Source organism: Coffea arabica, chromosome 4e (assembly GCF_036785885.1).
Source record: "Coffea arabica cultivar ET-39 chromosome 4e, Coffea Arabica ET-39 HiFi, whole genome shotgun sequence".
In the NCBI taxonomy this organism is placed as follows: Eukaryota; Viridiplantae; Streptophyta; class Magnoliopsida; order Gentianales; family Rubiaceae; genus Coffea; species Coffea arabica.
The window spans coordinates 39,503,988-39,520,156 of record NC_092317.1 but is presented as its reverse complement, the minus strand read 5'-3'; the positions used below and the strand labels follow the sequence as shown (position 1 = coordinate 39,520,156).

The window sequence follows — 16,169 nt, the reverse complement described above, 5'->3', positions numbered from 1 at the left end:
TTCCCAACTTGCCTGGATATGAACTTCAAGAGGAACAGGCCTGACACTTGGCTTGAAATTGAAAAGACCATTTTCTTCGACGCCCAACCAATCAGCTAAATCACTAATCAAATAAGACAACACAACAATCATTTTTTTTCAAAAATAAGAAATAAAGTTTCTTGATCATCAAACAACACATGGTGATGGTGAAGAATGCCAAACGAAAATAATTATACAGAGCAAACCCTATAAAGCAACAGTAAAGACACGCTTAATATATTTAATATATTTATTAAATAATAACTTCAAAATGGCACCGGAATGACATAAAGATGAGAAAGAAAAGGGAATAGAGGTGAGTGACTACAAGTCAAAGAACAAAATACATACTGTGCATTTGCTAGTGCAGTTGATAGGCCGACAAATCGAACTTCTCGCTCTGTTTGGGATGATATATATCTCATTCTTGAGACAATTACCTGAAAACATCATGGAAAATGAAGCTACTCAAGAAATTGTAGGACTTAGAACTCAGCAAAGACAATGTACTAAGGGTCATTATTATAAGCCAAACAGTTTGAGAAGCAATGAAGCCAGTATACCTTCGAACTCTTAGAATTGGCAAAAGGATCATTTCTTATACAAGACCATTTGTTATCATTATCCTATTATCAGTGTAGCTGTTAAAGGAAAAGGCGGAAACTATAACAAAGGCTCGGCTACTACTACTTTCAAGTAAACACAACACACATATGTATGTAAATCTAGATATATATATGTATGCATCTAATAAACATCTGAAAACTTAACATAAAGTATGCATATAATGTTCATTGTCAACACTGAATCCTTTTTATTGATGCCCTAAATAGTGCAAAATGTCAAGAGGATATTTTGGATGTCCCCATATTAAGCAATATGACATGCCAACAAACAAAAGTGTCGGTGACAATTCCTACCTTACTACATATATGTACATTTGGGACAAAGATAATCACATGGTACTCGGCTTAAGCAATTACGAGTTTCATACCTCAAGAATGGGTCCACGATCAGCTCCAAGTAAATGAATCTCATCCAATATCATAAGCCCAACCTAATGTGAATTGAAAATTTAATTGTGCCCAAAGATATAAAAATGCACAAAAACGTAATAATGAATCAATTAAGTAGACAGAGAATGAACTCATTGATGGGCTTTTGGGGAAAAAAATGTCACCTTTTTAACATAATTTCGACTATGCCAGTTGCGACTGATACCATCCCACTTTTCAGGAGTAGATATAATAATATCTGCTGATAAAAGAGCCATCATGTCCGGGGTATAGTCTCCTGTCATTTCAACCTAATGAAAAAAATCATATTAGTACAAAGAGCTAAAAGCAGAAATTGGATTATGCAAGAGACAATGATGTGCACCATCTGTTTTCCAAGTCGAGAAACAAGATGCTTCCTCCAATCGTTCATCCTTTCCCGAACTATAGCCTTCAGAGGTGCTATGTAGATGACCTGCATTAACATCATGACTTAGGCACATAACTAATTATATTCCGCAGCAAGACAAATTTTAGTTGTTCAACATTTTAAAGTCTCTATTTTTTTTTCATTTTGATGGATGGCCATCAATGTTAAGAACCAACATCCAATGAGGGTCTGCACTAGGTCATAGTCATTGATATAAAATAAGAAGGTTCAAACAAGGAATTTCTCTACAATACAAAGCTGACATACTTTATTGGTTCTAAACTAATGTTCCAACTCCCAACCAAGCTAGAATCTTATCCTCCAAGTAACTAAACCCATTAAGACATGAAACATTGAATCATTATACATTGACTAAGAAACGGAAATTAGAAGAAAGCTCAAAAATAACTAGGCTAGGTGATATACGGTGCTTGAATGCTAAAGCTAGAGAGATGTAAACAGCACTTTTATGAAATATCGTTCTTCTCCTCTGTAGCATCAATTACTTGTTCTTGCAGAACACCATCAAAATAAGGGGGTAAAGAGCTTAAGCTTTCAAATTATTCATTATTTCAAAATTATATACGACAACAACCTATATCTCAAAGGAAAGTTCTTCATCATTCATTCCACAAATTAAAACTGGCTCGAAGTTCTGCATTCAGAGCAATGCAGAAGAAAAATTAGATGCAGCAAAAAATACGAGTACCTTCATGTCAGGCTGGGTGTTAAAGAGATGGAGCATAGCAAGTTCAGCTGATATGGTTTTTCCACTTCCAGTTGGAGCTCCTAAGAGAACATTTTTGTTCGAATGATAAAGCACATGAAAAGCCTGCCAAAAGATCAACAAACATAAACTAACAATACTGAAGCTAATTACTAACATGACTACTACTAAAGTCTGATTGAGAAAGTAAAGATACAAACCTGTGTCTGAATAGGATTGAAATGTGTAAAGTTGTACAAAGCTTCATAAGTTAAATTGCCAAGTGCAGTCACAGGAAGGGGTTTCAAATCTAAAAGTTCAGTATGGGATGTGCGACCCTGAATGAAATATCATCGTGTTATGAAGAATTTGAAACTAAATGATGAATGAACCTACAATTAAAAGACACTAGATGCATTCAAGAAATATATATGAGGAATAAGCTAGCAACACCACCTCTGGCAAGGCAAGATTATGAAAGGATATAGTGTAGAATGCCTCTGCATGCAACCAGGAGTCAGAAACTGCACGAATGTAATACTGAGGAGGATGTGGCTCAAAGATTGGCACGGTAAAAGATAGCTTATAAGGTTCCGCTTTAGCCATCCGTTTTGTCAATGTAAATAGCTCAGAGTGGTAAATGTGGTCATTATCAGAATCCTGTGAGTAAGAGAGCACCAAAGTTCTGTAAAACTTATAAGGACTCTAGGTAGACGTTGAAAACAATAGAAAAGACATCAGGAAGTTTGAGTATAACCCATAAGTCTAGAGTGATCTTTTCTTTCTTCTTTACACACACACACACACTTCTTCTGTTGCAGAAAGTTTAATCAAGTATAGCCTAACTCCAATTGATGCAAGACGGCTTTGAAAAAGCCGCTATTGGCAATAAAATACCTACAAGGAGACTAATGCTCCAAGATAATAGACCAAAATGTAGCACCAGGAATTTTTGTCAAGCAAAACTGACGTAAAACAATTTTGAGCTAAGAAGACCAAAGAAAAACACACTCTTCACAGCAACATATGCTCCTTTCCCTTCATACAAACCAAAAAGAACCTAAAAAAGGTCGCTCCACATGTCATAATCTCATGCTTAATGTATTGATGATCAACCACTAAATATTAGTGAATTAACAAACTTGCAACTGAAAGATTATGCAGCCCACATGGTAATCACAAGACCAGTCTGAACTGCATGATTGTTTGTCAACATTCATCCTTTAAAAATGCAGAACTAAGCTATGGATGGGCTTGCATCGCTTTTCAAGTTTAAATTATTAAACAGACAGTATTTTTCTTTTTTTAAAAAAGATCCAGAATACTGGATGCCTTTCTAGAATCCAACCTAATACCTACGTGCAAATACTTTCATCTGAACATTATGGTAAACTGATAATCAGGATCAAGGGCAAATACAGTCATAGAGAACTAGTAAAGAGGACAAGGCTCATATGGCTCTTTTTTCAACTTGAGATTTTTACCATAACCTGGAGGAGTTTTTGTCCTTATAAGGCCAAAGTTCATCGGGTTTCTATCAGCTTTTGGAATGAAATCCTTGTCCCTTTCTGGTTATTATTGTGACTTGTTCAGAAAAATAACCTTCTTATCTATAGCTAATTTGAAAACCACCTATTTAACCAAATGTTTAACTTGAAGGCTACGCTAAAGGAAGAAATGATCCACAGAAAGCTGATCAATAAATTTGTGCTCATAGGCTTCTTAGGTTTCTGTTCAAGACAGAAGAACGTAGCAAAAGTTCACCTCAACCAGAATCCACCACCTTAGGGCAGTGCCATGAAAGCGATCCTTCCACACAAAATCTGGTGTTATAATCAAATCCACCTAAAAGATGGCACATGTCAATTTTGTACATTAATATCAAATTTGTAGTTCAAAAATGAAACGAGTTTGAAGAATCTTGTCAGATTGGAGATACCTTGAGAACAGTTCTCGTAATTGGACTTACTGTAGCAGACAACAGGACTGAAGGAAAATATCCCAAGTGTTGCTTGACCAACTTTTGTCTCAAAAAAGCCATACCAAAAACTATCAATGTCAAACAGATACAGGTATTATTGAGGTGGTAAAATATAGCAAGGAAAGTACCCTTCCACCAGGTGCATAACGGATCAAAGCTCCAATATCTTTCTCTTGCATCTCTTGTAGGCGATCTAAATCAGCCCCTTTCTCTTCGAGCTTCCTCAAAACCTGAATGGCAGATAATTAGTCCAGGTCAATGGTAAACGACCTACATGATTCATTTCCAAAAAAACATTGTGGCAAAAAAACCTCTGCTGAGATATCCTTGTCAAATTGTCTAAGAGGGTGTTGATGGGGCCAAATTTGGCGATCCACTGCCTTACAATAATCTAACATTAATGAAGACATCTCAGACCACCCTCTGCGTAAACAAATCTCAAATAGAGCCCGCATGATACGAGCCAAGCTTGCACTTATATATGCTGCATCAGAAACTAGTGAAAATGAATCGATGGAGCCCCGAGAGATGTACAGCTGCAAATCAAAATAAGCACATAGTGGTAGTAAGAAAGTTCCATCACCTCAGCAGAAATATAGTCATCACAGTTGACAAAAGTAGTCTGCATGTACCTGAATAAGAATTGAGACTTTTCCATGTTTATTTGATGGACCTCCCTTAATTTCTAATGGACATGAAGTGCGGGCCAACATTTCTAACTCATTTTGTTCCTCGTCACGGAGAACGATGTTTTCAAATTCAGAAGAATGGGCAACCATATCAATTATCTAAAAAACCAGAAAGAATTTTTAGTTACTTTCAGCCTTAAAAGATGGTAAATATCTGGTTGCAGAAATTTTTCCGTTCCTTATCTTATATGCTTTCTTCTTTATATACAACACTAAGATATTACTCACAGACATATATAGTTACATAAATTTCCCTTCAAACATGAACTACAAAATAATTTAAGTTGTTGCCATATTTTCTTAACATGTTAGTTACAATTAAAAAACAGGACAAACCTTAGAAACAAATCTGACACTTATTGACATATTGCACTCAACACTCTTATCCAACTCCATGTAATATAGCTGACAGACTTTTAAGATGAGCTGATCATCTACAAAATAAGATTGAAAATCATTTTCCCTTTATAATTCTGAGTTCCAAAAAGCCATGTGCTACTTCATCAAGACAATTCAGAGCAAACATTCAAGTCTTTCATCATTTTGTTAAAATTTTTTTTCTTTGTTAACAAAGCAATTCACTATTACCCGTCCCAGCAAATTGCCAAATGACATCTGCTTCATAAAGCTTAGACCATTTGGGAGATAGATGTTTCAAACATTAAAATGGCATAATGCCAAAAGCTAACAAAAAGTGAATTGAATGGGTGCATGCCAGACTATCTCAATCACCTCGCTTTCATTCATGTGCTGTCTTAGCAACTCATTGTAAGTTTCCACACTGGAGTACTGGATGTAAAAATGGCTAGCAATACGACCGAGCTCTGTGCAATAGATGTTGCCACTTTTCTCATCGAAACGCATCATTTTTGCTTTATCAAGAGCTCGTGCTGCATCTGCTACAAGAGCTCTCTGCTTCATGCTCAATGTAGGGTCTGCAATCACCTGCAAAAACAAAAGCCCTTGACTACCATCTTCACTTTAGTGAGGGAAAAAGTCATAGGAGAACAAGCAAAAATAAAGGAAGGAGGAAGAAGGAAAAGTATTATAGAAGAAAGTAGACGACTCTCTCCAGAGAAGCAAAATGCAAAGGTGGGAGAAAATGGGGAGACAAGAGTAGGGCTTTGGCAGAAGTTTCAACCTAGTACTCTTCTTGTTTCTTTACCAAACACGCCTACTGAAATAGGTGTTCAAAGAAAAGAAGCCCCTTAAACTCTATCCATCACAATACATTACCACCAAACACGAACATAAAATTTTGAACCAATAGATGGGCATAATGAAAATATCCGATCTCTTCATCAGTCAAAAATATCAGAGGTTCAGGCAATAAGTTGGGTAACAGCCACAACATAAGGTATTATTTCACAGCTCTCTCTCTCTCTCTCTCTCTCTCTCTATATATATATATATATATATATATTTATATCCAGTGAATTCCACAGGGATTAAGCCAATCACATAGCCAAGGATATGAAATATTTACTAGAGCAATATATCAAACAAATGTGATTACAGATCCACCAACAAAAAATATAAAGATATCCTACAATACGCATATGTGTGTGTTTACACAAAAGCACGTGGAAACACACACATAAACGTGTCGCACATGTAAACATGTATGCCCACGTGCACATACATAGAGAAATAGATTAATAGCAACGGAGAGGGGGAAAGGGCGGAGAGGGCGAAATAGAGACGAACAAGAAAGGAAATTTAAACAGAATGGCTGCCCTGAGAAACACACCTGGCAATTCCTGAACAGATATGAACAGATCAAACAAAAAAAATAAAAATAAAAATTTGACAGGTGAATATGATACCTCCTCCCATCCAATACCATATGCAAGGGGATTCATTTTCATTCTAATGAACAGATATGTGTATCCAAGCCAAGCACAAGCCTCCTTCACATTGGTCACAGTGCCCAGTGCCACCTCAGCATTTAAATTATCCTTCAAGGACTTAATGAACTGCAACAGATGTAAAATGGGTGTTGGGTACAATGGCAGTCATTTAAGAGATATGTTCAATATACATGTCCAATTGAAGGAAATAAGATACATACTAAGACAAAAATCATTAGGATCATATTAAAAATTAACCGATTTACTATCTTTCCAAATGATAACTAAATAATTTCAAGTCTACCAATAATTTAATTACTCATCTGAACAACATGGGCTAGATGAGGCAGAGGGCAGCCAAAGTAGTAAAAGCTCTCCAAATTGCAAAATATTGTTGTGGGTTCAGCCCTAACCTCCCTCACCCCACCCCATCAACAACTAAAATTATGGCCACTTGAGATGGGCCTTGGAATGGAAAAAATCTAGTTTCCCATTTCATTGCTAGGACAGGAATTCTCAAGTTTGAATGTAGTAATGCATTGCTTGTAAAACGTTATAAACACTGAAAGCAGAAGATGAATGAAAACCTTGTTGAGCCAGAAGACTGAAACAAAAGGGAAATAAAGATAACAGAAAACTGTATCTCAAAGGCTCTGCTTGTAACCAGAAGAGAGTGTCAACCATAATTTAAGACAAAAGGTTAAATCAGTTCAGTGAACATTGGCTCATCTGTTTTCCTCATTTCATGTTCCAAGAACATGTTCCTCGTAGAAAACTACTATTAGTTGACAAAATTCATGGCAAGTATGTGTGATATGACAAGATTAAAAAACCTTCTAAACAATTAAAAAAGATGCAATGGTGAAAAACATATGGCAGATTGGTGAAGCATTAGCATTTGTAGGCTGGACAACAAAAGGTTTAAATTCCTACACACTGAGCCCTTAATGAGCAGAGCTAGAGCACAACTTAGACAAATGAAGATAGCAAACTCTCGAACATATGGATACACCAGAAAAATCAGAAACAGATTTAAAGGGCCAAAACTCCAAACCAAAAGACAAGTTTCACCTGACTTTCTATGGGTAGTTGGCTGGTTAGAAGTCGCAAATAATAGGCTAACTTGTCATGCGTGGTGATTATAATTCCTTCCCCACTTTTGTCAAACTGAGGTCTCCCTGCACGTCCAAAAATCTATAACAGCACCTCATTCAAAGAAAGTTACAAATTAATCCCAGTTGAGTAATGGATTTGGAGACACAAAAAATACAAGAGAAACAGTCCACTTACCTGCATAACATCAAGCATGCCCAAATCTCGCCATCCACCGGCCTTTGGATCATATATTTGAGTTCCCTGGACAAAAAACATGCACAAGATTGAAGCACCAAAATGGTCCAGATATTAAACTATGTCACAAGAAACTGGAAGAAAAATCTGGACCACAAGTTTAGGATCGTAAAGACATACCTATCTATATATATGTCCCTATGTATCTAGGTATCAACATGTATTTCACCTATTAAAGAAACAAACGACTCATGCAATGAGACTAGTTACATCCATGGTTTCCTTCCCAAAATAAAGATGACAAAGGTGGGTCATTAACTTTTTGTTCAAAAAGACAATTCTTAGAAAGCCCCTTCAACTTTGTTTAGTTGCAGTAAATAGTGGATAGAAAGATAAAAGATGAATAGCCTTTCTTTTCTAGGCAATTCCAGCCCAGTAACAAGGCATTACAATGATAATAAATACTATAATCAAAGAACTTGCAGAGAAAGATAACAATCTTGTCTATTGTGATATACTAATGGTTGTTTTGGCTATTAGTTTAGGTTTTTATTTGGCTCTTCAAAGAACTCTATGACAAGTAATATGAGCTCATAACCCACATATTGACAACTTGGACAGGAAGCCTTCAACCTTGTTTCAGTCACTCAACATACTAGCTACTTAGCAACTTTATTACATTGTACACAAGCCATATAGAAATAACATTGATAAATGGACAATGATGTGGTACAAATAATGTACCACACCAAGAAAGAAAGAGATGCTTAAAACTAGAATTCACTGCATCCTCTAAGGACTGCATATTTTATGTATCAAACAAAAGGAGAGGTGCTTCGCATAAGCTGATCTTGCAGAGACTTTCCTCCACATTACAATTGTGCATATTGTAGAAAAACTTTGGATAGTGTTTACTCCACAACAGCTTTTACAAATATGCTGGTGTCATCCCTCCCCATTCCACCAGCTTATAGGCAAAATTCCCGAGCTCTTTTCTACACTAAAGACCTCAACTTGAAACTTAGAAAAACAGCACACCAGTTCACCTATGAGTACTAACAACATAAACAGTGCTCAAACCTTAATCACCACCGTGTGAGCAGGCAGATTTACTCCCCATGCCAGTGTTGCAGTGCATACAAGTACCTAGAAGAAATTTGAAACAGCTGAGTAAAGAAAGCTACATTAGAAAAAAAAAATGAAAAGTAAAGAACATTGTTCAGTCACTGCTAGATGAAGTGAGGAAGAAAGATTAACATGACAAGTGGACAACTTACCTTCAAAAGTCCATCTGAGAAAAGTCGCTCAGTGAGTCCCCTATCAGCCCGTAACATCCCCGCATGATGAATACCAATTCCATTTTCAAAAAGATCCACAACATCCTTATTTCTGGACTTGAGAACTTCCCTCTGTAACACACAGATTAGCTGAGCTACAGAACACCTCAATATATAATCCAGCAGAATTGGCAAAGTATTTTTTTTTTCTTGCCTTTTTAAGCTCAAATTGAGGATGTGAATAATTCCTAAAAAGTTCCAAGTCCTCGTATTTCCTGGCCAGTTCAACCTGCACAACATATCAGAGATGTACATGCATTACAAAATCAGCTCTCAGAAAAATTTCCTCAAAACCTGATGCCTTATCAAGCATATCTGAAGACATAATTTTCTATCTCGAAATTTTGAGAAAACTGACGACTCAAAGAGGCCTAGCTAAGTATCTTGATTGTGGTTATCCACTCTTATAATTAATATAATCCTCACAAAATAACTTCATCTCCAATCGTAAATAATCAAAAAACAACTCCCAATCAACCACACCCTCGTGAAACAACTTCCACCTCAATCTTAAATAAACAAGAGACAATTCCCAATCAAACAAATCCTCATGAAATAACTTCATCCTCAATCTTCAATGAACAAGATACAACTCCCAATCAGTCATAATTTCGAAGATGCATCTCCTGCTAGTATCTTCATGAAAATTTGCAAATTATTTTCAAACTTCACAACTATATCAGAATTAACATCCAACAAACTGTTAACAATGTGATACGGTTAATCTCTGTGGATAAAACCAAAGTCCTTAGTCTCTCATGTTTCTTAGATAGACTTCAGTAAGCTGAAACTCAATTACTTACAGGAGTCACTCCTAAAAATGTACTTGCACCAGGAACTAAATAAAGATTAAGTGATCTCCTTTTGTATAAAAAATGGGAAGCAGACAAGAAAAATTGGAGGTAGCATAATAGAGTAGAATATCTCCTATGGATTAGAGAACAAATAAGATCACTCAGCAACAATATAAAAAGTCTTGCAGTTGGCTGGGGGAAAAAATATACAATAGAGCCCCTTGCAATAAAATCATATAACAATTTCTCCTACATTTCCAAATATTTAGACAAATGCCTGTAGCTGAAATTTCATAAGACAAGGTGATCTTAAATCAGTCCGCCATTTTCTTTGATAAGCGCTCTTCAACAGAAATATTTTCTCCTAAATACAAGCCTTCATTAACAATATTGTACATCTACCAACTTAGTTAGATGGTTGCAAGACTAATAGTAAAGGAGGCTACACATTGGAACTCTCAACATCATCCGAAAAAGAGAGAATCTCTTGAAATAATTGAGGGTAACTACCAAAAGAAGAAAACCTTGCAGCATTTTCAGACAAGACAGCCATGCAAAGCTTAATAGGATGCTACTTTCTTCAGATATCTGCTTATGTATGCAGTATCTTAGTGTGGTCTACAACCTGAAAGACTCCCTCTCACTGTTATCAAATACCATGACAAGACAAAGGAAAGGTAAAAACCTTTAAATTAGGTGAAATCAAAGAAGTTACTCCTGCTTTAAGACTTAAATTTGAGCGTACCAGTTTCTCAGCTGTTTTCCTTGTGTCTTTCCGGGAATGGACAAAAACCATTGCCTGATGCCCTTGCTTTAAAGAATCAACAACCTAGTGCAGGAAGTACAGTTTTACGGAAGGAATTCATGGATTGGGAATTAGAAATTATGTCTGAACACAAAAGAGTTCAAAGAACAAAACCTTATTATAGCATATCTCATTCAGCAATTCAACACGAGCCAGAAAGTTATGCTCACTGATCCCAATATACTGCTGGGCAAGAGGTACTGGTCGATAGCTAGAATCAAAGAAAAACAGACCTGTCTCTGTATTGACCCTTAGAAATTGTGCAACCTAAATGTCAACAATCCAAAAAAAATAAACAAATAAAAAACAAAAATAAAAATGAAAAAACACTTGCATATAATGAACAAAAAAAGGTAAACTAAACCTTAGCTAGAGCATAAAACTTTAGATTATGATACAACACTGCCTATGGGTTTATGAAAGATATCAAGTACCAACCTCTAAATAGTTTGGTAAAGTGGCTGAAAGGCCTACGATGCGGATCATGCTCTGTGTGGACTCTACCTGTCAAAAATTTAAGCAAGTATGCTTAAATCTGATTTTTCCTAATATTGACTGCCGGAGAATTACACACCCCCAAGAATAAAATGAGAAGCAATACAAATTTATGAAGCCACAAAGTTTCCACTTATTTCTCTGAATAAAGAAAAAGAAGGTACTTAATCAATAAAGTACATAATTTGTTCCCATGATAAGACATTAGATAAAGAATCAGTAATTATTGAATGAAAGCCACAGGTGTTGCAAATTGTGGATCGAATTAGACTAGTGATAGAATCTGCACTGAAGAACCAGTACTTCTAGTGTATTAGGTTTGCTTCATGACATGAGCTCGCTTGTCATATACTCTATAAGCTACCTGATAAGTTCTATTTATCAGTAGCTGTCAACGTCATATACCAGAATCTATCTTTTCTACTAGGATGCTTCAAATCGTTATCTGAAACTTTTGCTGAGCCTTTTCAAACATAAGCCCCCAATATAAGATGATCCATCACCTTCCTCTAAGAAGACTTCCATTAATTTTTGAATTCTCACAAGAAGAATGAATAACAAGACATAAGAAAAAACTTCAGTACATTATTCCTCAACCACAATGATTGGGATAAAAAATTTTGACAGCACGTACATTTATGCAAAAACAAAAGAGAACAATGCAACTTATTCAATAACTCAACTTGTTTTAATGGTCAATTTCTTTGACTCAAATAAACAAGCAAATGTGGCAAAAAAAAAATGGAATCGAAGGAGTAGTTTCTTTGAAACTAATCAGGAACTTTGCTATTCTAAATTCCTGGAGATGGAAGTCCATTTCTAACAAAAAAAAAAAAGCATTTGGTGAAAATTTTAGACGGAAGCTATGTTAGTCCAATTTGGGGAAATCACCCATGATGGCATCCTGGAAATGAATTTCGAAAAGAAGTCCATCTAGGGATTGGACCTACTTTACTAAAAACATGAATATCAAATATAACCTCTGTCCTACAAAAGATCAGATCTCATGATAAATAAAAAAAGGAACAAAAAAGTGAGTTAATTCTATAGATAGAAGTTAACCTGGAATCCAGTAAACTGATACATTCAGGATCGACTGGGAAAAAAGAACCTTTACTGCCATTTTAGATGCATAAAATTAAGTTTTTCTTTTAGACACGGCAATAAAAACAGTTAGGTTATTTGTGAATGACAATACAATATTTGTCAGTTATTATTTGCAATTGCTTATGGGCAATTCATGGTTGCTGAAAAAAGCTGATAAATAAAGATCAGCAAAAGCTACTTTGGGTAAATTCTATATTTTAGCTCTTTTGCCAACTGAATAAATTATAAAATCTAGATCTAAAAAAGTAAACTAGAGCTTTAACAAAAACTGGGTTTTCAAAATCGAATTCTAAAACTAGGTGGAATCAACAAATGAAAACACCACCTATATGAATATCAAGTGCATTGTTGTTTAACAGATTAACTCATACAGAAAATTAACGTAATAGCTTGTTGACAAATTACAAGAAAGCGCAATGTTGTCAATTACTCTCATGCAGTTCTTGAAAGTTTCACCAAACATAATTTAAATGAATAAGTGGGCTTTTAGATCTAAAAGCACTTCTGAAATGCATCTCCATCAGATGTTTCTTATTTTGTAGAAGGCCATTTGCAAAAGTCCATCCATAAGATGGACTTCCATGCAGGAGATGTGGTGCCCAAGCCCATCTTATATCCTATTTTCTTACTACAATCAGAAAAGAAACAACATATAAGTTCCTCCTCTCTCTCTCTCTATACAGCACAAACACACTGATGCACATGCATATGTAAAATTTTAACGTTTCCAGCCCTTTACTAAATTAAATGGATATTTTGGCACCAAATCATGACTTTTGACTTTCCATTTACCAGAAAATATAAGTATGCAATCATCCCTTTCTGGCCATTCTCCTAGAATCTATTTTTATTTGTCCCAGGCCATATAACAGGGTTCACTCCCTCTTAAAATTTACACCTATCTGACCACAATTATCTCACATATTGCAGTGCACTGACAAAAACAACTGATCTGCTTCTTCAAATATAATAGATGAACCAAAATTCCTGACCTGTCGAAGAGTCCGAGCAACTAATGCCTCTATTACGGGACCTCTATCATCATTCAATAGATGCACTTCATCAATGATAAGGAGCTTCACAAGCAATGACAGCGACATATCACTGCTTTTACGAGTAATAACATCCCACTTCTCAGGTGTTGTCACTATCATCTGATTAACATGTATCAAAAGAAATATATGACAAGAAGATACAAAATCTATGACGAGCAAATGATGACAAGAAATCAAATATATCAAAGATATCAATATGTATGCCTAACAACCTGTGTTTCTTCAAGTTCATTTTTTGTAAGTTGCATATCTCCAGTAAGTTCTCTCACAATAATATTCAATGGAGACAATCGATGGCTAAACGTCGAAGTAACCTCTGCAGCTAATGCCTAGAGAGGACAAGATACAAAATGAGCCATAAATCAAAAGGAAAAAAAATAAGATCGAACAAAGCCAAACTGTACCTTCATAGGAGCAACATACACTATCTTGAATTCATCTTTATGCAAGTAACCATCTCTGAAATGATGTTTAATCTGCATTACAAGAATACATATATGAATAATAGACAAGTCCAGCTAAAAATAGTTACTGTAAAGTGAAAACTTTTAGAAGCTCTTCAACCTAATTATTTTTGCATCACTTTGTAGGGGAAAAAAGGTATTCGGTTTGATGAACTTTTTAGCTGAATTCTTTCAAATTAATAGCAGGAACAATCTAATTATTTGCCTGCTGATTAAACAACAAACAAGAATAAACTGCAAGCTTATGTGTATCATACTTCCAAGACTAGCAAGTCAAACTCTAAATTCTTCATTTTGCATTACCATCAAAATCTAAATCCTGTATTATGCACTACCACATATCTCTCTTAAATCCATTCAACAAGTTGATTAGACTAGCATAAGATACCTAGATGAACGATGAGGCCACATGAACATCAGGCTCTAAAATTTTTTATTTTGCACATAAATATATCCTCATATAGATGCAAAAAATTCATTAGAAAGCTTGATATCTTCAGATTGATAATCAGACTTCACGACCACATGATATCCCCTAGAATTATTCCAATACTAACTGGATCAGAAAACAAAAGATTGTCTTGATCCAGAATCACCCTGACCATGTTTAGATTGGCCATTATTTAGGATTTTTTTTTTTTTGGAATATTCTCTAAACACTTTTTGCAATCACCCATGAATATTCCCAACCATCTATTATCCACATACATACATCCCAAAATGAGCTCAGGATTATTTTCCTAGAAGTACTGCTAACAAATGCTATCCAAACGGAGCCAAACTCTGTCACAAGACCCTCACAAGTGCATTTTTCTGTTCAATGAAATTATAGGAATCAAAGCCTGAAAAGTTCCAGACCACAGACTAAAAACAAATTACTGTGACAACTGCAAGGGAGATTGTTGATCAGTATTAAAGTTTAAGAAGAGCAAGCAAATAAACCAGTAAGAAAACCTATGCCAGAAAATCTCAAAGTATAAAAAGATAGAGCACATGAAAGTCAAAAGCAAGCACATATCAAAATCCTGCATCATAAAGTCAAAAGAAGAGGGGCACGATCGAGAAGCTTTGTGGTACAAATGCAAAACAATCCGCTAGACATGACAAAAGTTATTAATAGTTGAAGAAGACATGAACAAAACATGCTCAAACTTATGTGCCTAAAAACTCAAAACTAGAACAGAAAATGTGATGATTGCTCCTGATCAAAATGCCTTCTATTACTGCAGGGAGAAGCATAGATGGATACCATCTGCATACCTCGTGTAAAATGGCAATCATGGCTATATTTGTTTTCCCAGCTCCTGTTGGAGCACAAACCTGAAAATATATGAAAATCATTCTGATATCTAATAGCTACATTTTCCTTAAATAATTTCTCCAAAGCATGCAATAGGAACTCACAAGTATGTTTTCATTTGTATTATATGTAGTCTGGAATATTCTACTCTGAATACGATTCAAGGTCTTGTAGCCATGGAAAGCAGCTTGAGCGAAGTCATCTAACTCCTTTATCTCAATCTGATAAGACACATCATAAGAAAGAAAAAGTATCTAGAACATCAAATCTGTAAACCAACAAAAGCGACTACTATGACAGAATTCAGACTGTACATAAGAAATACGCTACAAGTTTGAAACACTAAGCCCTTTTCCCTTTATCTCATATGCATGTTATACTGATACTGGAGATAAAAGACATAAAAAATAAAAAATAAAAAATCAAACGCATAAAGTTACGTATGCAACTGACAACATACACAGAATAGTTTTTTGGGCAACATAAATAGGCCAAGACCAATCAACTTCACACTTTTATTTCACATATTGTCTTGATTACCCAATCCATGACTAAATGAGAAAACTTTTCACCCTTTCATTAGTTTTCTAAAGCAGCTCCATCTTTTTCTATCATATTGAAGGGCATTCATGTAAGGCATGCTGCTGCCTAGGTGCGAATTTGAAGATATGTTTACCATGGTCCTTGAAGTACTTAATCAGTAAATCTATGATATATCAAAAGATAAAAAAGAAATTGACTAAAGTAGATAAAACTATAAATTTTATAGTGACAATGCATGCAACATTTTTTTAGCCAAGCTTTGTTTTACTAAAAATTTAGTAGCAAGAAATGCAATTCACTTGATCCA

At 35.3% G+C, this 16,169-nt stretch overlaps 1 protein-coding gene across 10 annotated transcripts in view; it reads right to left on the bottom strand.

The window, feature by feature from the left end:
* Positions 1–16,169, bottom strand: part of LOC113741688 (DExH-box ATP-dependent RNA helicase DExH14-like) — a 38,233-nt gene that overhangs the window by 14,648 nt on the left and 7,416 nt on the right. For 9 of the 10 annotated variants that reach the window (XR_011813716.1, XM_072047855.1, XM_072047856.1 and 6 more), the window contains 28 exons: positions 15,424–15,540; positions 15,280–15,339; positions 13,960–14,031; positions 13,768–13,884; positions 13,493–13,654; positions 11,337–11,402; positions 11,013–11,165; positions 10,839–10,922; positions 9,454–9,528; positions 9,240–9,371; positions 9,043–9,108; positions 7,963–8,028; positions 7,744–7,866; positions 6,649–6,798; positions 5,555–5,767; positions 4,766–4,921; positions 4,445–4,669; positions 4,262–4,363; positions 4,092–4,172; positions 3,917–3,997; positions 2,609–2,812; positions 2,374–2,490; positions 2,156–2,278; positions 1,402–1,491; positions 1,202–1,327; positions 1,016–1,078; positions 373–461; positions 13–103 (listed from right to left, as the gene is read on the bottom strand). Coding sequence is in view for 9 of the 10 variants with exons in the window: in XM_072047855.1 (XP_071903956.1) it covers positions 13–103; positions 373–461; positions 1,016–1,078; positions 1,202–1,327; positions 1,402–1,491; positions 2,156–2,278; positions 2,374–2,490; positions 2,609–2,812; positions 3,917–3,997; positions 4,092–4,172; positions 4,262–4,363; positions 4,445–4,669; positions 4,766–4,921; positions 5,555–5,767; positions 6,649–6,798; positions 7,744–7,866; positions 7,963–8,028; positions 9,043–9,108; positions 9,240–9,371; positions 9,454–9,528; positions 10,839–10,922; positions 11,013–11,165; positions 11,337–11,402; positions 13,493–13,654; positions 13,768–13,884; positions 13,960–14,031; positions 15,280–15,339; positions 15,424–15,540 (3,204 nt within the window). In the remaining variant the exon portion in view is untranslated. The remainder of the gene's footprint in view (positions 1–12; positions 104–372; positions 462–1,015; positions 1,079–1,201; positions 1,328–1,401; positions 1,492–2,155; positions 2,279–2,373; positions 2,491–2,608; positions 2,813–3,916; positions 3,998–4,091; positions 4,173–4,261; positions 4,364–4,444; positions 4,670–4,765; positions 4,922–5,554; positions 5,768–6,648; positions 6,799–7,743; positions 7,867–7,962; positions 8,029–9,042; positions 9,109–9,239; positions 9,372–9,453; positions 9,529–10,838; positions 10,923–11,012; positions 11,166–11,336; positions 11,403–13,492; positions 13,655–13,767; positions 13,885–13,959; positions 14,032–15,279; positions 15,340–15,423; positions 15,541–16,169) is intronic. The other variant, XM_072047857.1, reaches the window with a different exon arrangement.